Below are 21433 nucleotides of genomic sequence, written 5' to 3'. Positions count from 1 at the left end.
GGGGTGGGGGTGTTGTGGGGTGGGGGAGGTGTGGGGTGGGGGAGGTGTGGGGTGGGGGAGGTGTGGGGTGGGGGTGTTGTGGGGTGGGGGAGGTGTGGGGTGGGGGTGATGTGGCGTGTTGTGGGGTGGGGTGCGGTTGTGGTGCCCCCTAGAGGTTGGCACTGTCAGGGAAGGCCGGCTTGCGCACACAGCCCCAGTGCCTGACTGTCCCTCTCTGTGTTTCAGCGTGGGGCTTCACTCCTACTCTGGCCCGTTCAGGGACAGGCCCTGTCCGCAGCACCTCCGTGCTCCTCCAGCTCCCTGCGTGTGGGCTCTTCCAGCGTCTGGCAGAGAACCTGGAGTGGGGTCCCAGACAGCACATCGCACTGGACGTCCTGATGGTGGAGAGTGCAGGTATGAGAGACCCCAGTCCTCACTGCAAACAGCAGACTCACCCTTCAGGGAAACTATTCCCAGCCCATCCCAGGGATTGTCAAGACTGGAGGTTCCTATGGACCTGTCTCATGTTGTGCCTTTCCTGAAACCTCAGGAAAACATTTCCCTTCCCTCAGCATCTTCCCAAGGGAGAGTAAAGCTGTACCTGCTCCCCTGTAACCTGCTCAGGGACTCCCTGAGTTCTGCCAGGGCCACTTAGCTCCTGACCTCATTACAGCTTTGTTTAAACATGGACAGAGTGACAGCTCTTGACATCAAGGCCATAATTGACAAAGTATGGCATCAAGGCGCCCTGGCAAAACTGGAATGAACCAGTATCACAGGACTCCGCTGGTTAGAGTCATACGCGGGACATTGGAAGATGGTTGTGGTTGTTAGAGGTCAGTCATCTCAGCTCCAGGACCATCTCTGCAGCAGTCCCTCAGGGGAGGGTCCTAGGCCCAACCGTCTTCAGCTGCTTCATCGATGACCTTCCCACCATCATAAGGCCAGAAGTGGGGATGATTACACAAAGCTCAGCAGTATATACAGCTCCTCAGACACTAAAGCAGTCCACGTGCAAATGCAACAAGGTCGGGACAGTACCCAGGCTTGGGCTGACAAGTGGCAAGTAACATTCATACCACACAAATGCCAGGCTGTGACCATCACCAGTAAGAGACAAACTAACCATCCTCCCTTAGCATTCAATGGTGTCACCATCACTGAATACCCCACTCCCAATGACCTGGGATTTACCATTGACCAGAAACTCAGCTAAACTCGCCACATAAACGCAGTGGCTACAAGAGCAGGTCAGAGGTCAGGAATACTACAGTGAGTAACTCCCCTCCTGACTCCCCATATCCTGTCCACCATCTACAAGGCACAGGTTTGGAGGGTGAGGGTATACTCCCCACTTGCCCCTGGGTGGGGGCAGCTCCAACAACAGTCAAGAAGCTTGACACCACCCAGGACAAAGCAGCCCCCACTTGATTGGCCCCACAACCACAAACACCCACACCCTCCCCCACCGACACTCAGTAACAGCAGTGTGTATTATCTATAAGATGCCCTGCAGAAACTCACCAAAGATCCTCAGACAATACCTTCCAAACCCACGACCACGTCCACCTTGAAGGACAAGGGCAGCAGGTACTTGGGAACACCGTGTTCCCCTCTGAGCCACTCACCATCCTGACTTGGAAATATATCGACACTCCTTCAATCTTGCTGGGTCAAAACCCTGGAATTCCCTCCCCAGGGGCATTGCGGATGGACAATGCTGGAGGCAGTCTCCAGGCTCTGACGGAGCTCAGTGGGAACCAGTGAAACCCCTGGTGAACAGTATTTTATGGGTAAGCCCAGTCAGCCCAGGGCTCCTGGGAACCAATGGGTCACCCTCAGGGCGTGTGCGTTATATAGCTGAGGAAAACATCCGAGACTGATACTCCCGGTGTATCTCTGAGAGGTAACCAATGAAGTCCACATTAAATTGTTGTCATTATAGGGAAAGCATGGCAGCCCACTGGAACACAGCAAGATCCCACAAGTGCCCCAATGCAATCATGACCAGTTAATCTGTTTGTGGGGATCTGTCTGCTGGTTGAGAGGTTAATGTTGGCTTCAGTTTATCACAATAGCACAAGCCCCCTCAGGACTGCTCTAATACAACACTGCTCTGTCTGTCTGTCTCTCTCTCTCTCAGTCTATCTCCCTCTCTCTGTCTATCTCTCTCTTCCTCTGTCTCTCTCTGTCTGTCTCTCTCTCTCTGTCTCTCTCTCACTCTCTCTCTCTCTCATCTCTCTCTCTCTCTCTCAGTCTATCTCCCTCTCTCTGTCTATCTCTCTCTCTCTTCCTCTGTCTCTCTCTGTCTCTCTCTCTCTGTCTCTCTCTCACTCTCTCTCATCTCTCTCTCTCTCTCTCTCTCTCTCAGTCTATCTCCCTCTCTCTGTCTATCTCTCTCTCTCTTCCTCTGTCTCTCTCTGTCTCTCTCTCTCTGTCTCTCTCTCACTCTCTCTCATCTCTCTCTCTCTCTCTCAGTCTATCTCCCTCTCTCTGTCTATCTCTCTCTCTCTTCCTCTGTCTCTCTCTGTCTCTCTCTCTCTGTCTCTCTCTCACTCTCTCTCATCTCTCTCTCTCTCTCACTCTCTCTCAGTCTATCTCCCTCTCTCTGTCTATCTCTCTCTTTCTTCCTCTGTCTCTCTCTCTCTGTCTCTCTCTCTCTCTGTGTCTCTCTCTCTCTCTCTCTCCCTCTCTCTGGTGTCTCCGGCCCATATTGGAGCTGTACAGGACTTTAATGAGGCCAACACATGAGGTACTGTGTGCAGATCTGGTCCCCACCCTATAGGAGGGATGTGATTGCACTGGACAGGGTGCAGTTGTGATTCACCAGGTATAGCCTGGGTCAGAATGATTCAGCTCTGAGGAGAGACTGGAGAGACGAGAGGATGGTGGGCATCTGGAACTCCATAAGTGTGAAAGAGGCAGGAACCCTCAGGGTTTAGGAACTGTCAAAGGTGAGCAGTTAAAACACCAGACTATGCAAAGTTGTGTGTGTCAGGTGCTGGAAAACTGCAATAGAATAGAGGGATGAGTGATGTCTGGTGATGGGCTGAATGGCCTCTTTCTGTGCAGTAAATCTCTCTGATTATCTGCGCCCTCCTTATTTCTTTCAGCCGTTCCCATCCCGCCCTCTGATGTGATGCCCACTGGCAGCAATGCCACATACAGAGACACAGCTGGGGGGTACACAGGTCCCTATGTGGCTGCCCACCTCCTCCCAGTCACTGTGTGCTCCCAACCCAGACCAGGCCCTCTGCCCAGCAGCCTGGGCATCTTTCACGTTGGATCAGAGGAATCCTGCCTCCCTGCTCGAACCTGCAATGGATTGCTGCACGGTAACAGGACTTACCGGTGAGCACGGGCTCGGACTGGGGGGGGGGGGATTCGGTGAGTACAGGGGGATTCGGTGAGCACCAGGGGATTCGGTGAGCACTGGGGGATTCGGTGAACACAAGGGGATTCGGTGAGTACAGGGGGATTCAGTGAGCACAGGGGGATTCGGTAAGCACAGGGGGATTCAGTAAGAACAGAGGATTCGGTGAGAACAGGGAATTCGGTGAGAAGAGGTGGATTCGGTGAACACAAGGGGATTCGGTAAGCACAGGGGGATTCGGTGAGAACAGGGAATTCGGTGAGAAGAGGTGGATTCGGTGAGCACAAGGGGATTCAGTGAGCACTGAGGGATTCTGTGAGATCAGGGGATTCGGTGAGCCCGGGGGATTCGGTGAGACCAGGGGGACTCGGTGAACACATGGGGTTTCGAAGAGCCCGGGGGATTCGGTGAGCACAAGGGGATTCGGTGAGAAGAGGGGTATTCGGTGAGCACGGGGTATTTGGTGAGAACAGGGGGAATCGGTAAGCACTGAGGGATTCGGTGAGCACTGGGGGATTCGGTGAGTACAGGGGGATTTGGTGAGAATAGGGGGATTCAGTGAGAACAGGGGATAGGTAAGCACAGGGGGATTCGGTGAGCACAGGGGTATTTGGTGAGCACAGGAGGATTCAATGAGAACGGGGGAATCGGTAAGCACTGGGGGATTCGGTGAGCACTGGGGGATTCGGTGAGCACAGGGGTATTTGGTGAGAACAGGGGGATTCAGTGAGCACAGGGGGATTCGGTGAGCACAGGGGGATTTGGTGAGCACAGGGGGATTCGGTGAGCACAGGAGGATTCGGTGAGCATAGGGGGATTCGGTGAGCACAGGGGGATTCAGTGAGCACAGGGGGATTCGGTGAGCACAGGGGGATTTGGTGAGCACAGGGGGATTCGGTGAGCACAGGAGGATTCAGTGAGCATAGGGGGATTCGGTGAGCACAGGGGGATTTGGTGAGCACAGGAGAATTCGATGAAAACAGGCAGATTCGGTGAGCACAGCGGGATTCGGTGAGCACTGGGGGATTTGGTGAGCACAGGAGGATTCGATGAAAACGGGGAGATTCGGTGAGCACCTGGGGATTCGGTGAGCAAACAGGGATTTGGTGAGCACTTGGGGATTCGGTGAGAACAGCAGGATTCGGTGAGCACGGGGGTATTTGGTAGGCCCAAGGGGATTCGTTGATAACTGCGGGATTCGGTGAGTGCTGGGGGATTCGGTGAGCACTGGGGGATTCGGTGAGCACTGGGGGATTCGATGAGCACAGGGGGTATCGGTGAGCACAGGGGGATTCGGTAAGCACAGGGGGATTCGATGAGCACTGGGGGATTCGGTGAGCACTGGGGAATTTGGTGAGCACTGGGGGATTCGGTGAGCACAGGGGGATTCGGTGAGCACTGGGGGATTCGGTGAGCACTGGGGGATTCGGTGAGCACTGGGGAAATCGGTGAGCACTGGGGGATTCGGTGAGCACTGGGGAATTTGGTGAGCACTGGGGAATTTGGTGAGCACAGGGGGATTCGATGAGCACAGAGGGACCCAGTGAAAACAGGGGGATTTGGTGAGAACCGGGGGATTCGGTGAGCACAAGTAGATTCGGTGAGCCAAGGGGGATTTGGTGAGCACTGGGATATTTGGTGAGAACAGCGGGATTCGGTGAGCACGGGGGTATTTGGTGAGAACAGGGGGATTCGGTGAGAACTGGGAGATTCGGTGAGCACTGCGGGATTCGGTGAACACTGCGGGATTCGGTGAGCACTGGGGGATTTCGTGAGCACAAGGTGATTCGGTGAGCACAGGGGATTCGGTGAGTACTGGGGGATTCAGTGAGCACCGGGGGATTCGGTGAGCACTGGAGGATTTGGTGAGCACAGGGGGATTCGGTGAGCACAGGAGAATTTGTTGAGAACTGGGGTATTTGGTGAGCACAGGGGGATTCGGTGAGATTGGGGGATTCTGTGAATCCTGGGGGATTCGATGAGAACAGGGGGATTCGGTGAGCACAGGGGTATTCGGTGAACACTGGGGGATTTGGTGTGCAATGGGTGATTCGGTGAGCACAGGGGATTCGGTGAGCATTGGGGATTCGATGAGTACAGGTTTATTCGGTGAGCACTGGGGGATTCGGTGAGCACTGGGGGATTCAGTGAGCACAGGGGGATTCGGTGAGCACAGAGGGATTCGGTGAGTATTGGGGTATTCGGTGAGCACTGGGGAATTCGGTAAGCACTGGGGGATTCGGTGAGCACTGGGGGATTCGGTGAGCACAGGGGGATTTGGTGTGCACTGGGGGATTCGGTGAGCACTGGGGGATTCGGTGCGCAAAGGGGTATTCGGTGATCAGTGGGGGATTTAGTGAGCACAAGGGGATTCGGTGAGCACTGGGGGATTCGGTGAGCACAGGAGGATTCGGTGAGCACGGTGAAATTCGGTGAGCACTGGGGGATTTAGTGAGCACAAGGGGATTCGGTGAGCACTGGGGGATTCGGTGAGCACAGGGCGATTCGGTGGGCACAGGGGGATTCGATGAGCACAGGGGGATTCGGTGAGCGCTGGGGGATGTGGTGAGCACTGGGGGATCCGTTGAGCGCTGGGTGATTCTGGGAGCACAGGGGGATTCGGTGAGAACAGGGGGATTTATTGAGAACAGGGTGATTCGATGAGCACAGGGGAATTTGGTGACCACTGGGGGATTTGGTGAGCACAAGGGGATTCGGTGAGAACAGGGGGATTCATGAGCATTGGGGGATTCGGTGAGCACAGGGGGATTCGGTGAGAACAGGGGGATTCATGAGCATTGGGGGATTTGGTGAGCACAAGGGGATTCGGTGAGAACAGGGGGATTCATGAGCATTGGGGGATTCGGTGAGCCCAGGGGGATTCGGTGAGAACAGGGGGATTTAGTGAGAACAGGGTGATTCGATGTGCACAGGGGAATTTGGTGACCACTGGGGGATTTGGTGAGCACAAGGGGATTCGGTGAGCACAGGGGGATTCGGTGAGCACAAGGGGATTCGGTGAGCAGTGGCGGATTCGGTGAGCACAGGGGGATTCGGTGAGCACAAGGGGATTCGGTGAGCACTGGGGGATTCGGTGAGCACAGGAGGATTCGGTGAGCACGGTGAAATTCGGTGAGCACTGGGGGATTTAGTGAGCACAAGGGGATTCGGTGAGCACTGGGGGATTCGGTGAGCACAGGGGGATTCGGTGGGTACAGGGGGATTCGATGAGCACAGGGGGATTCGGTGAGCGCTGGGGGATGTGGTGAGCACTGGGGGATCCGCTGAGCGCTGGGTGATTCTGGGAGCACAGGGGGATTCGGTGAGAACAGGGGGATTTAGTGAGAACAGGGTGATTCGATGAGCACAGGGGAATTTGGTGACCACTGGGGGATTTGGTGAGCACAAGGGGATTCGGTGAGAACAGGGGGATTCATGAGCATTGGGGGATTCGGTGAGCACAGGGGGATTCGGTGAGCACTAGGAGATTCGGTGAGCACTGGGGGATTTTGTGAGCTCTAGGAGATTCGGTAAGCACTGGAGGATTTGGTGAGAACGGAGGGATTCAGTGAGCACAGGGGGATTTGGTAATCATTGGGGGATTCGGTGAGAACAGGGGGAGTCGATGAGCACAAGGGGTTTCGGTGAGCACTGGGGGTATTCAGTGAGCATTGGGGATTTGGTGATTACTGGGGTATTCGGTGAGCACAGGGGGATTTGGTGAGCACAGGGGGATTCGGTGAGCACAGGGGGATTCTATGAGCACAGGGGAATTTGTTGAGAACAGGGGGACTTGGTGAGCACAGGGGGATTCGGTGAGCACTGGGAGATTCGGTGAGCACTGGGGTATTCGGTGAGCACAGGGGGATTCGGTGAGCACAAGGGGTTTCGGTGAGCACTGGGGGGATTCAGTGAGCACTGGGGGATTCTATGAGCACAGGGGAATTTGTTGAGAACAGGGGGATTTGGTGAGCACAGAGGGACTCGGTGAGCACAGGGGGATTTGGTGAGCACAGGGGGATTCGGTGAGCACTGGGAGATTCGGTGAGCACTGGGGAATTTGGTGAGCACAGGGGGATTCGGTGAGCACGGGGATTCAATGAGCACAGGGGAATTTGTTGAGAACAGGGGGACTTGGTGAGCACAAGTGGATTCGGTGAGCGCTGGGGGATTCGTTGAGCACAAGGGGTTTCGGTGAGCACTGGGGGATTCGGTGAGCACTGGGGGATTCGGTGAGCACAGGGGGATTCGGTGCGCACAGGGGGATTCGGTGAGCACAAGGGGATTCGGTGAGCAAGGGGGATTCGGTGCGCACAGGGGGATTTGGTGAGCACTGGGGGATTCGGTGAGCACTGGGGGATTCAGTGAGCACTGGGGAATTCGGTGAGCACTGGGGGATTCGGTGCGCACAGGGGGATTTGGTGAGCACTGGGGGATTCGGTGAGCACAGAGGGACTCGGTGAGCACAGGGGGATTTGGTGAGCACAGGGGGATTCGGTGAGCACGGAGGGATTCTATGAGCACAGGGGGACTCAGTGAAAAAAGGGGGATTCGGTGAGAACAGGGGGATTCGGTGAGCACTGGGGAATTTGTTGAGAACAGGGATATGTGGTGAGCACAAGTAGATTCGGTGAGCGCTGGGGGATTCGTTGAGCACAAGGGGTTTCGGTGAGCACTGGGGGATTCGGTGAGCACTGGGGGATTCGGTGAGCACTGGGGGATTCGGTGCGCACAAGGGTATTCGTTGAGCACTGGGGGATTCGGTGAGCACTGGGGGATTCGGTGAGCACAGGGGGATTTGATGTGCACTGGGGGATTCGGTGAGCACAGGGGGATTCGGTGAGCACTGGGGGATTCGGTGAGCACTGGGGGATTCGGTGAGCACTGGGGGATTCGGTGCGCACAAGGGTATTCGTTGAGCACTGGGGGATTCGGTGAGCACTGGGGGATTCGGTGAGCACAGGGGGATTCGGTGGGTACAGGGGGATTCGATGAGCACGGGGGGATTCGGTGAGCACAGGGGGATTCGGTGAGCGCTGGGGGATGTGGTGAGCACTGGGGGATCCGCTGAGCGCTGGGTGATTCTGGGAGCACAGGGGGATTCGGTGAGAACAGGGGGATTTAGTGAGAACAGGGTGATTCGATGAGCACAGGGGAATTTGGTGACCACTGGGGGATTTGGTGAGCACAAGGGGATTCGGTGAGAACAGGGGGATTCATGAGCATTGGGGGATTCGGTGAGCACAGGGGGATTCGGTGAGAACAGGGTGATTCGATGAGCACAGGGGAATTTGGTGACCACTGGGGGATTTGGTGAGCACAAGGGGATTCGGTGAGAACAGGGGGATTCATGAGCATTGGGGGATTCGGTGAGCACAGGGGGATTCGGTGAGCACTAGGAGATTCGGTGAGCACTGGGGGATTTTGTGAGCTCTAGGAGATTCGGTAAGCACTGGAGGATTTGGTGAGAACGGAGGGATTCAGTGAGCACAGGGGGATTTGGTAATCATTGGGGGATTCGGTGAGAACAGGGGGAGTCGATGAGCACAAGGGGTTTCGGTGAGCACTGGGGGTATTCAGTGAGCATTGGGGATTTGGTGATTACTGGGGTATTCGGTGAGCACAGGGGGATTTGGTGCGCACAGGGGGATTCGGTGAGCACTGGGAGATTCGGTGAGCACTGGGAAATTTGGTGAGCACAGGGGGATTCGGTGAGCACAGGGGGATTCTATGAGCACAGGGGAATTTGTTGAGAACAGGGGGACTTGGTGAGCACAGGGGGATTCGGTGAGCACTGGGAGATTCGGTGAGCACTGGGGTATTCGGTGAGCACAGGGGGATTCGGTGCGCACAGGGGGATTCGGTGAGCACAGGGGGATTCGGTGAGCAAGGGGGATTCGGTGCGCACAGGGGGATTTGGTGAGCACTGGGGGATTCGGTGAGCACTGGGGGATTCAGTGAGCACTGGGGAATTCGGTGAGCACTGGGGGATTCGGTGCGCACAGGGGGATTTGGTGAGCACTGGGGGATTCGGTGAGCACTGGGGGATTCGGTGAGCACAGAGGGACTCGGTGAGCACAGGGGGATTTGGTGAGCACAGGGGGATTCGGTGAGCACAGGGGGATTCTATGAGCACAGGGGGACTCAGTGTAAAAAGGGGGATTCGGTGAGAACAGGGGGATTCGGTGAGCACTGGGGAATTTGTTGAGAACAGGGATATTTGGTGAGCACAAGTGGATTCGGTGAGCGCTGGGGGATTCGTTGAGCACAAGGGGTTTCAGTGAGCACTGGGGGATTCGGTGAGCACTGGGGGATTCGGTGAGCGCTGGGGGATTCGTTGAGCACAAGGGGTTTCGGTGAGCACTGGGGGATTCGGTGCGCACAAGGGTATTCGTTGAGCACTGGGGGATTCGGTGAGCACTGGGGGATTCGGTGAGCACAGGGGGATTTGATGTGCACTGGGGGATTCGGTGAGCACAGGGGGATTCGGTGAGCACTGGGGGATTCGGTGAGCACTGGGGAATGTGGTGAGCACAATGGGAGTCGGTGAGCACTGGGGAATTTGGTGACACAGGGGGATTCGATGAGCACAGGGGACTCAGTGAAAACAGGGGGTTTCGGTCAGAACTGGGGGATTCGGGGAGCACGGTGGATTTGGTGAGAACGGGGGGATTCGGTGAGCACAAGGTGATTCAGTGAGCGCTGGGGGGATTTGGTGAGCACGGGGGGATTTGGTGAGCCCAGGGGGATTCAGTGAGAACTGAGGGATTCGGTGAGCCCTGGGGGATTCGGTGAGCACAAGGCGTTTTGGTGAGAACAGTGGGATTCAATGAGAACAGGGGTATTCGGTGAGCACTGGGGGATTTGGTGAGCACAGGGGGATTCGGTGAGCACAGGGGAATCTGGTGAGAACTGGGGTATTCGGTGAGCACAGGGGGATTGGGTGAGAACTGAGGGATTCAGTGAGCACTGGGGGATTCGATGTGAACAGGTGGATTCGGTGAGCACAAGGGGATTCGGTGAGAACAGGGGGATTCGGTGAGCACTGGGGGATCCGGTGAGCACTGGGGAATTTGGTGAACACAGGGGGAGTCAGTGAGAACTGAGGGATTCGGTGAGCCCTGGGGGATTCGTTGAGAACAGGGGGCTTCGGTGAGCACAAGGGAATTCGGTGAGCACTGGGGAATTCGGTGAGAACAGGGGATTCGGTGAGAAGAGGGGGATTCGGTGAGCACTGGGGAATTTGTTGAGAACAGGGGGATTTGGTGAGCACAAGTGGATTCGGTGAGCGCTGGGGGATTCGTTGAACACAAGGGGTTTCGGTGAGCACTGGGGGATTCGGTGAGCACTGGGGGATTCGGTGCGCACAAGGGTATTCGTTGAGCACTGAGGGATTCGGTGAGCACTGGGGGATTCGGTGAGCACTGGGGGATTTGGCGAGAACTGAGGGATTCAGTGAGCACAGGGGGTTTTGGTAATCATTGGGGGATTCGGTGAGAACAGGGGGAATCGATGAGCACAAGGGGTTTCGGTGAGCACTGGGGGTATTCAGTGAGCATTGGGGATTTGGTGATTACTGGGGTATTCGGTGAGCACAGGGGGATTTGGTGCGCACAGGGGGATTTGGTGAGCACAGGGGGTTTCGGTGAGCAAGGGGGATTCGGTGCGCACAAGGGGATTTGGTGAGCACTGGGGGATTCAGTGAGCACTGGTGGATTCGGTGAGCACTGGGGGATCCGATACGTACAGGGGGATTTGGTGAGCACAGGGGGATTCGGTGAGCACAGGGGGATTCTATGAGAACAGGGGGACTCAGTGCAAAAAGGAGGATTCGGTGAGAACAGGGGGATTCGGTGAGCACTGGGGGATTCGGTGAGCACTGGGGGATTCGGTGAGCACAGGGGATAGGTAAGCACAGGGGGATTCGGTGAGCACAGGGGGATTCGGTGAGCACAGGGGTTTTTGGTGAGCACAGGAGGATTCAATGAAAACAGGGGGATTCGGTGAGCACCGGGGGTTTCGGTGAGCTAAGGGGGATTTGGTGAGCACTGGGGGATTTGGTGAGCACAGGAGGATTCGATGAAAACAGGGGGATTCGGTGAGCACTGGGGGATTCGGTGAGCCAAGGGGGATTTGGTGAGCATTGGGGGATTCGGTGAGAACTGCGGGATTCGGTGAGCACGGGGGTATTTGGTGAGCACAAGGGGATTTGTTGAGCACTGCGGGATTCGGTGAGCGCTGGGGGTTTCGGTGAGCACTGGGGGATTTGGTGAGCACAGCGGTATTCAGTGAGAACAGGGGGAATCGGTAAGCACTGGGGGATTCGGTGAGCACTGCGGGATTCGGTGAGCACAGGGGGATTCGGTGAGAACAGGGGGATTCAGTGAGAAGAGGGGTATTCGGTGAGCACGGGGTATTTGGTGAGCACATGGGGATTCAGTGAGCACAGGGGGATTCGGTGAGCACAGGGGGATTCGGTGAGCACAGGAGGATTCGGTGAGCATAGGGGGATTCGGTGAGCACAGGGGGATTCAGTGAGCACAGGGGGATTCAGTGAGCACAGGGGGATTTGGTGAGCACAGGGGGATTCGGTGAGCACAGCGGGATTCGGTGTGCACAGGGGGGTTCGGTGAGCACTGGGGGATTTGGTGAGCACAGGAGGATTCAATGAAAACGAGGAGATTCGGTGAGCACCTGGGGATTCGGTGAGCAAAAAGGGATTTGGTGAGCACTTGGGGATTCGGTGAGAACAGCGGGATTCGGTGAGCACGGGGGTATTTGGTAGGCCCAAGGGGAATCGTTGATAACTGCGGGATTCGGTGAGCGCTGGGGGATTCGGTGAGCGCTGGGGGATTCGGTGAGCACTGGGGGATTCGATGAGCACAGGGGGTATCGGTGAGCACAGGGGGATTCGGTGAGCACAGGGGGATTCGATGAGCACTGGGGGATTCGGTGAGCACTGGGGAATTTGGTGAGCACTGGGGGATTCGGTGAGCACTGGGGGATTCGGTGAGCACTGGGGGATTCGGTGAGCACTGGGGGATTCGGTGAGCACTGGGGAATTTGGTGAGCACTGGGGGATTCGGTGAGCACAGGGGGATTCGATGAGCACAGAGGGACACAGTGAAAACAGGGGGATTTGGTGAGAACCGGGGGATTCGGTGAGCACAAGTAGATTCGGTGAGCCAAGGGGGATTTGGTGAGCACTGGGAGATTTGGTGAGAACAGCGGGATTCGGTGAGCACGGGGGTATTTGGTGAGCACAAGGGGATTCGTTGAGCACTGCGGGATTCGGTGAGCGCTGGGGGATTTGGTGAGAACAGGGAGATTCGGTGAGAACTGGGAGATTCGGTGAGCACTGCGGGATTCGGTGAGCACTGGGGGATTTCGTGAGCACAAGGTGATTCGGTGAGCACAGGGGGATTCGGTGAGTACTGGGGGATTCGGTGAGCACCGGGGGATTCGGTGAGCACTGGAGGATTTGGTGAGCACAGGGGGATTCAGTGAGATTGGGGGATTCTGTGAATCCTGGGGGATTCGATGAGAACAGGGTGATTCGGTGAGCACAGGGGATTCGGTGAGCATTGGGGATTCGGTGAGTACAGGTGTATTCGGTGAGCACTGGGGGATTCGGTGAGCACTGGGGGATTCAGTGAGCACACGGGGATTAGGTGAGCACAGAGGGATTCGGTGAGTATTGGGGTATTCGGTGAGCACTGGGGAATTCGGTGAGCACTGGGGGTTTCGGTGAGCACTGGGGGATTCGGTGAGCACTGGGGGATACGGTGAGCACAGGGGGATTTGGTGTGCACTGGGGGATTCGGTGAGCACTGGGGTACTCGGTGAGCACTGGGGGATTCGGTGAGCACTGGGGGATTCGGTGCGCAAAGGGGTATTCGGTGATCAGTGGGGGATTTAGTGAGCACAAGGGGATTCGGTGAGCACTGGGGGATTCGGTGAGCACAGGAGGATTCGGTGAGCACGGTGGAATTCGGTGAGCACTGGGGGATTTAGTGAGCACAAGGGGATTCGGTGAGCACTGGGGGATTTGATGAGCACAGGGGGATTCGGTGGGCACAGGGGGATTCGATGAGCACAGGGGGATTCGGTGAGCGCTGGGTGATTCTGGGAGCACAGGGGGATTCGGTGAGAACAGGGGGATTTAGTGAGAACAGGGTGATTCGATGAGCACAGGGGAATTTGGTGACCACTGGGGGATTTGGTGAGCACAAGGGGATTCGGTGAGAACAGGGGGATTCATGAGCATTGGGGGATTCGGTGAGCACAGGGGGATTCGGTGAGAACAGGTGGATTTAGTGAGAACAGGGTGATTCGATGTGCACAGGGGAATTTGGTGACCACTGGGGGATTTGGTGAGCACAAGGGGGTTCGGTGAGCACAGGGGGATTCGGTGAGCACAAGGGGATTCGGTGAGCACTGGCGGATTCGGTGAGCACTGGGGGATTCGGTGAGCACAGGGGGATTCGGTGAGCACAAGGGGATTCGGTGAGCACTGGGGGATTCGGTGAGCACAGGAGGATTCGGTGAGCACGGTGAAATTCGGTGAGCACTGGGGGATTTAGTGAGCACAAGGGGATTCGGTGAGCACTGGGGGATTCGGTGGGCACAGGGGGATTCGATGAGCACAGGGGGATTCGGTGAGCGCTGGGGGATGTGGTGAGCACTGGGGGATCCGCTGAGCGCTGGGTGATTCTGGGAGAACAGGGGGATTCGGTGAGAACAGGGGGATTTAGTGAGAACAGGGTGATTCGATGAGCACAGGGGAATTTGGTGACCACTGGGAGATTTGGTGAGCACAAGGGGATTCGGTGAGAACAGGGGGATTCATGAGCATTGGGGGATTCGGTGAGCACAGGGGGATTCGGTGAGAACAGGGGGATTTAGTGAGAACAGGGTGATTCGATGAGCACAGGGGAATTTGGTGACCACTGGGGGATTTGGTGAGCACAAGGGGATTCGGTGAGAACAGGGGGATTCATGAGCATTGGGGGATTCGGTGAGCACAGGGGGATTCGGTGAGCACTAGGAGATTCGGTGAGCACTGGGGGATTTTGTGAGAACGGAGGGATTCAGTGAGCACAGGGGGATTTGGTAATCATTGGGGGATTCGGTGAGAATAGGGGGAGTCGATGAGCACAAGGGGTTTCGGTGAGCACTGGGGGTATTCAGTGAGCATTGGGGATTTGGTGATTACTGGGGTATTCGGTGAGCACAGGGGGATTTGGTGCGCACAGGGGGATTCGGTGAGCACTGGGGGATTCGGTGAGCACTGGGGGATTCAGTGGGCACTGGGGGATTCGGTGAGCACTGGGGGATTCGGTGAGCACTGGGGGATTCAGTGAGCACTGGGGAATTTGGTGACACAGGGGGATTCGATGAGCACAGGGGACTCAGTGAAAACAGGGGGTTTCGGTCAGAACTGGGGGATTCGGGGAGCAAGGTGGATTTGGTGAGAACGGGGGGATTAGGTGAGCACAAGGTGATTCAGTGAGCGTTGGGGGGATTTGGTGAGCACGGGGGGATTTGGTGAGCCCAGGGGGATTCAGTGAGACTGAGGGATTCGGTGAGCAGAGGAGGATGCGATGAGAACAGGGGGATTCGGTGAGCGCTGGGGGATTCGGTGAGCGCAGGGGGATTCGGTGAGCACAAGGGGATTCGGTGAGCGCTGGGGGATTCGGTGAGCACAAGGCGTTTTGGTGAGAACAGTGGGATTCAATGAGAACAGGGGGATTTGGTGAGCATTGGGGTATTCGGTGAGCACTGGGGGATTCGGTGCGCACAAGGGTATTCGTTGAGCACTGAGGGATTCGGTGAGCACTGGGGGATTCGGTGAGCACTGGGGGATTTGGTGAGAACTGAGGGATTCAGTGAGCACAGGGGGTTTTGGTAATCATTGGGGGATTCGGTGAGAACAGGGGGAGTCGATGAGCACAAGGGGTTTCGGTGAGCACTGGGGGTATTCAGTGAGCATTGGGGATTTGGTGATTACTGGGGTATTCAGTGAGCACAGGGGGATTCGGTGCGCACAGGGGGATTTGGTGAGCACAGGGGGTTTCGGTGAGCAAGGGGGATTCGGTGCGCACAAGGGGATTTGGTGAGCACTGGGGGATTCGGTGAGCACTGGGGGATTCAGTGAGCACTGGGGGATTCGGTGAGCACTGGGGGATCCGGTGCGTACAGGGGGATTTGGTGAGCACAGGGGGATTCGGTGAGCACAGAGGGATTCTATGAGAACAGGGGGACTCAGTGAAAAAAGGAGGATTCGGTGAGAACAGGGGGATTCGGTGAGCACTGGGGAATTTGTTGAGAACAGGGGGAGTTGGTGAGCACAAGTGGATTCGGTGAGCGCTGGGGGATTCGTTGAGCACAAGGGGTTTCGGTGAGCACTGGTGGATTCGGTGAGCACTGGTGGATTCGGAGAGCACTGGGGGATTCGGTGCGCACAAGGGTATTCGTTGAGCACTGGGGGCTTTGGTGTGCACTGGGGGATTCGGTGAGCACAGGGGGATTCGGTGAGCGCAGGGGGATTCGGTGAGAACGGGGGATTCAGTGAGAAGAGGGGTATTCGGTGAGCACGGGGTATTTGGTGAGCACAGGGGTATTCAGTGAGAACAGGGGGAATCGGTGAGCACAGGGGGATTTGGTGAGCACAGGGGGAATCGGTGAGCACAGGAAGATTCGGTGAGAATAGGGGGATTCGGTGAGCACAGGGGGATTTGGTGAGCACAGGAGAATTCGATGAAAACAGACAGATTCGGTGAGCACAGCGGGATTCGGTGTGCACAGGGGGGTTCGGTGAGCACTGGGGGATTTGGTGAGCACAGGAGGATTCGATGAAAACGGGGAGATTCGGTGAGCACCTGGGGATTCGGTTGAGAACAGCGGGATTCGGTGAGCACGGGGGTTTTTGGTAGGCACAAGGGGATTCGTTGATAACTGCGGGATTCGGTGAGCGCTGGGGGATTCGGTGCGCACTGGGGGATTCGGTGAGCACTGGGGGATTCGATGAGCACAGGGGGTATCGGTGAGCACAGGGGGATTCGGTGAGCACAGGGGGATTCGATGAGCGCTGGGGGATTCGGTGAGCACTGGGGGATTCGGTGAGCACTGGGGAATTTGGTGAGCACTGGGGGATTCGGTGAGCACAGAGGGATTCGATGAGCACAGAGGGACACAGTGAAAACAGGGGGATTTGGTGAGAACCGGGGGATTCGGTGAGCACAAGTAGATTCGGTGAGCCAAGGAGGATTTGGTGAGCACTGGGAGATTTGGTGAGAACAGCGGGATTCGGTGATCACGGGGGTATTTGGTGAGCACAAGGGGATTCGTTGAGCACTGCGGGCTTCGGTGAGCGCTGGGGGATTTGGTGAGAACAGGGGGATTCGGTGAGAACAGGGGAATTCGGTGAGCACTGGGGGATTCGGTGAGCACTGGGGGATTCAGTGAGCACTGGGGGATTCGGTGAGCACAAGGAGTTTCGGTGAGAACAGGGGGATTCAATGAGAACAGGGGGGTTCAGTGAGCATTGGTGTATTCGGTGAGCACAGGGGGATTCGGTGAGCACAGGGGGATTCGGTGAGAACAGGGGAATTCGGTGAGCACTGGGGAATTTGGTGAGCATAGGGGGATTCGGTGAGCACTGGGGGATTCGGTGAGCACTGGAGAATTTGGTGAGCACAGGGGAATTCGGTGAGCACTGGGGGATTCGGTGAGCACAGGGGTATTCGGTGAGCACTGGGGAATTTGGTGAGCTCAAGGGGATTCGGTGAGCACTGGGGGATTCGGTGAGTACTGGGGATTCGGTGAGTACTGGGGGATTCGGTGAGAACGGGGGATTCGGTGAGCACTGGGGATTCGGTGAGCACTGGGGAATCTGTGAGCACTGGGGGATTCAGTGAGCACTGGGGTATTCGGTGAGTACTGGGGGGTTCGGTGAGAACAGGGGGATTCGGTGAGAACGGGGAATTCGGTGATTACTGGGGGATTCTGTGAGCACTGGGGGATTCGGTGAGCACAGGGGGATTCTATGAGAACAGGGGGACTCAGTGAAAAAAGGAGGATTCGGTGAGAACAGGGGGATTCGGTGAGCACTGGGGAATTTGTTGAGAACAGGGGGAGTTGGTGAGCACAAGTGGATTCGGTGAGCGCTGGGGGATTCGTTGAGCACAAGGGGTTTCGGTGAGCACTGGTGGATTCGGTGAGCACTGGTGGATTCGGTGAGCACTGGGGGATTCGGTGCGCACAAGGGTATTCGTTGAGCACTGGGGGCTTTGGTGAGCACTGGGGGATTCGGTGAGCACAGGGGGATTTGGTGTGCACTAGGGGATTCGGTGAGCACAGGGGGATTCGGTGAGCGCAGGGGGATTCGGTGAGAACGGGGGATTCAGTGAGAAGAGGGGTATTCGGTGAGCACGGGGTATTTGGTGAGCACAGGGGTATTCAGTGAGAACAGGGGGAATCGGTGAGCACAGGGGGATTTGGTGAGCACAGGGGGAATCGGTGAGCACAGGAAGATTCGGTGAGAATAGGGGGATTCGGTGAGCACAGGGAAATTTGGTGAGCACAGGAGAATTCGATGAAAACAGACAGATTCGGTGAGCACAGCGGGATTCGGTGTGCACAGGGGGGTTCGGTGAGCACTGGGGGATTTGGTGAGCACAGGAGGATTCGATGAAAACGGGGAGATTCGGTGAGCACCTGGGGATTCGGTTGAGAACAGTGGGATTCGGTGAGCACGGGGGTGTTTGGTAGGCACAAGGGGATTCGTTGATAACTGCGGGATTCGGTGAGCGCTGGGGGATTCGGTGCGCACTGGGGGATTCGGTGAGCACTGGGGGATTCGATGAGCACAGGGGGTATCGGTGAGCACAGGGGGATTCGGAGAGCACAGGGGGATTCGATGAGCGCTGGGGGATTCGGTGAGCACTGGGGGATTCGGTGAGCACTGGGGAATTTGGTGAGCACTGGGGGATTCGGTGAGCACAGGGGGATTCGATGAGCACAGAGGGACACAGTGAAAACAGGGGGATTTGGTGAGAACCGGGGGATTCGGTGAGCACAAGTAGATTCGGTGAGCCAAGGAGGATTTGGTGAGCACTGGGAGATTTGGTGAGAACAGCGGGATTCGGTGATCCCGGGGGTATTTGGTGAGCACAAGGGGATTCGTTGAGCACTGCGGGCTTCGGTGAGCGCTGGGGGATTTGGTGAGAACAGGGGGATTCGGTGAGAACAGGGGAATTCGGTGAGCACTGGGGGATTCGGTGAGCACTGGGGGATTCAGTGAGCACTGGGGGATTCGGTGAGCACAAGGAGTTTCGGTGAGAACAGGGGGATTCAATGAGAACAGGGGGGTTCAGTGAGCATTGGTGTATTCGGTGAGCACAGGGGGATTCGGTGAGCACAGGGGGATTCGGTGAGAACAGGGGAATTCGGTGAGCACTGGGGAATTTGGTGAGCATAGGGGGATTCGGTGAGCACTGGGGGATTCGGTGAGCACTGGGGAATTTGGTGAGCACAGGGGAATTCGGTGAGCACTGGGGGATTCGGTGAGCACTGGGGAATTTGGTGAGCACAGGGGAATTCGGTGAGCACTGGGGGATTCAGTGAGCACAGGGGTATTCGGTGAGCACTGGGGGATTTGGTGAGCTCAAGGGGATTCGGTGAGCACTGGGGGATTCGGTGAGTACTGGGGATTCGGTGAGTACTGGGGGATTCGGTGAGAACGGGGGATTCGGTGAGTACTGGGGGATTCGGTGAGCACTGGGGATTCGGTGAGCACTGGGGATTCTGTGAGCACTGGGGGATTCAGTGAGCACTGGGGTATTCGGTGAGTACTGGGGGGTTCGGTGAGAACAGGGGGATTCGGTGAGAACGGGGAATTCGGTGATTACTGGGGGATTCTGTGAGCACTGGGGGATTCTATGAGAACAGGGGGACTCAGTGAAAAAAGGAGGATTCGGTGAGAACAGGGGGATTCGGTGAGCACTGGGGAATTTGTTGAGAACAGGGGGAGTTGGTGAGCACAAGTGGATTCGGTGAGCGCTGGGGGATTCGTTGAGCACAAGGGGTTTCGGTGAGCACTGGTGGATTCGGTGAGCACTGGGGGATTCGGTGCGCACAAGGGTATTCGTTGAGCACTGGGGGCTTTGGTGAGCACTGGGGGATTCGGTGAGCACAGGGGGATTTGGTGTGCACTGGGGGATTCGGTGAGCACAGGGGGATTCGGTGAGCGCAGGGGGATTCGGTGAGCACAAGGGGTTTCGGTGAGCACTGGGGGATTCGGTGAGCACTGGTGGATTCGGTGAGCACTGGGGGATTCGGTGCGCACAAGGGTATCCGTTGAGCACTGGGGGCTTTGGTGAGCACTGGGGGATTCGGTGAGCACAGGGGGATTTGGTGAGCACAGGGGTATTCGGTGAGAACGGGGGATTCAGTGAGAAGAGGGGTATTCGGTGAGCACGGGGTATTTGGTGAGCACAGGGGTATTCAGTGAGAACAGGGGGAATCGGTGAGCACAGGGGGATTTGGTGAGCACAGGGGGAATCGGTGAGCACAGGAGGATTCGGTGAGCATAGGGGGATTCGGTGAGCACAGGGGGATTTGGTGAGCACAGGAGAATTCGATGAAAACAGGCAGATTCGGTGAGCACAGCGGGATTCGGTGTGCACAGGGGGGTTCGGTGAGCACTGGGGGATTTGGTGAGCACAGGAGGATTCGATGAAAACGGGGAGATTCGGTGAGCACTTGGGGATTCGGTTGAGAACAGCGGGATTCGGTGAGCACGGGGGTGTTTGATAGGCACAAGGGGATTCGTTGATAACTGCGGGATTTGGTGAGCGCTGGGGGATTCGGTGAGCACTGGGGGATTCGGTAAGCACTGGGGGATTCGATGAGCACAGGGGGTATCGGTGAGCACAGGGGGATTCGGTGAGCGCATGGGGATTCGATGAGTGCTGGGGGATTCGGTGAGCACTGGGGGATTCAGTGAGCACTGGGGGATTCGGTGAGCACTGGGGAATTTGGTGAGCACTGGGGGATTCGGTGAGCACAGGGGGATTCGATGAGCACAGAGGGATACAGTGAAAACAGGGGGATTTGGTGAGAACCGGGGGATTCGGTGAGCACAAGTAGATTCGGTGAGCCAAGGGGGATTTGGTGAGCACTGGGAGATTTGGTGATCACGGGGGTATTTGGTGAGCACAAGGGGATTCGTTGAGCACTGCGGGATTCGGTGAGCGCTGGGGGATTTGGTGAGAACAGGGGATTCGGTGAGAACTGGGAGATTCGGTGAGCACTGCGGGATTCGGTGAGCACTGCGGGATTCGGTGAGCACTGCGGGATTTGTTGAGAACAGGGGGATTCAGTGAGAACTGGGAGATTCGGTGAAAACGGGGGTATTTAGTGAGCACTGCGGGATTCGGTGAGCAATGCGGGATTCGGCGAGCACTGGGGGATTTGGTGAGAACAGGGGGATTCGGTGAGCACAGGGGGATTCCGTGAGCACTGGGGAATTTGGTGAGCACAGGGGGATTCGGTGAGCACTGGGGGATTCGGTGAGCACTGGGGGATTCGGTGAGCACAAGGAGTTTCGGTGAGAACAGGGGGATTCAATGAGAACAGGGGGATTCAGTGAGCATTGGTGTATTCGGTGAGCACAGGGGGATTCGGTGAGCACAGGGGGATTCGGTGAGAACAGGGGAATTCGGTGAGCACTGGGGAATTTGGTGAGCATAGGGGGATTCGGTGAGCACTGGGGGATTCGGTGAGCACTGGGGGATTCGGTGAGCACAAGGAGTTTCGGTGAGAACAGGGGGATTCAATGAGAACGGGGGATTCAGTGGGCATTGGTGTATTCGGTGAGCACAGGGGGATTCGGTGAGCACAGGGGGATTCGGTGAGAACAGGGGAATTCGGTGAGCACTGGGGAATTTGGTGAGCATAGGGGGATTCGGTGAGCACTGGGGGATTCGGTGAGCACTGGGGAATTTGGTGAGCACAGGGGAATTCGGTGAGCACTGGGGGATTCGGTGAGCACAGGGGTATTCGGTGAGCACTGGGGGA

General features: G+C 56.8%; 1 protein-coding gene across 1 annotated transcript in view; it reads left to right on the top strand.

The window, feature by feature from the left end:
- The window catches only part of LOC148145185 (uncharacterized), a 92722-nt gene that overhangs the window by 12333 nt on the left and 58956 nt on the right, over positions 1-21433 (top strand). Inside the window, exons 3-4 of the mRNA XM_087973793.1 lie at positions 226-393; positions 3093-3330. Of these exons, the coding sequence (XP_087829919.1) occupies positions 226-393; positions 3093-3330 (406 nt within the window). The remainder of the gene's footprint in view (positions 1-225; positions 394-3092; positions 3331-21433) is intronic.

Source organism: Chiloscyllium plagiosum, unplaced genomic scaffold (genome assembly GCF_037043375.1).
Source record: "Chiloscyllium plagiosum isolate Xiang-an unplaced genomic scaffold, Cpla_swu_hap1 HiC_scaffold_26, whole genome shotgun sequence".
Lineage (NCBI taxonomy): Eukaryota > Metazoa > Chordata > Chondrichthyes > Orectolobiformes > Hemiscylliidae > Chiloscyllium > Chiloscyllium plagiosum.
This window is presented reverse-complemented; position numbering and strand designations above follow the sequence as displayed.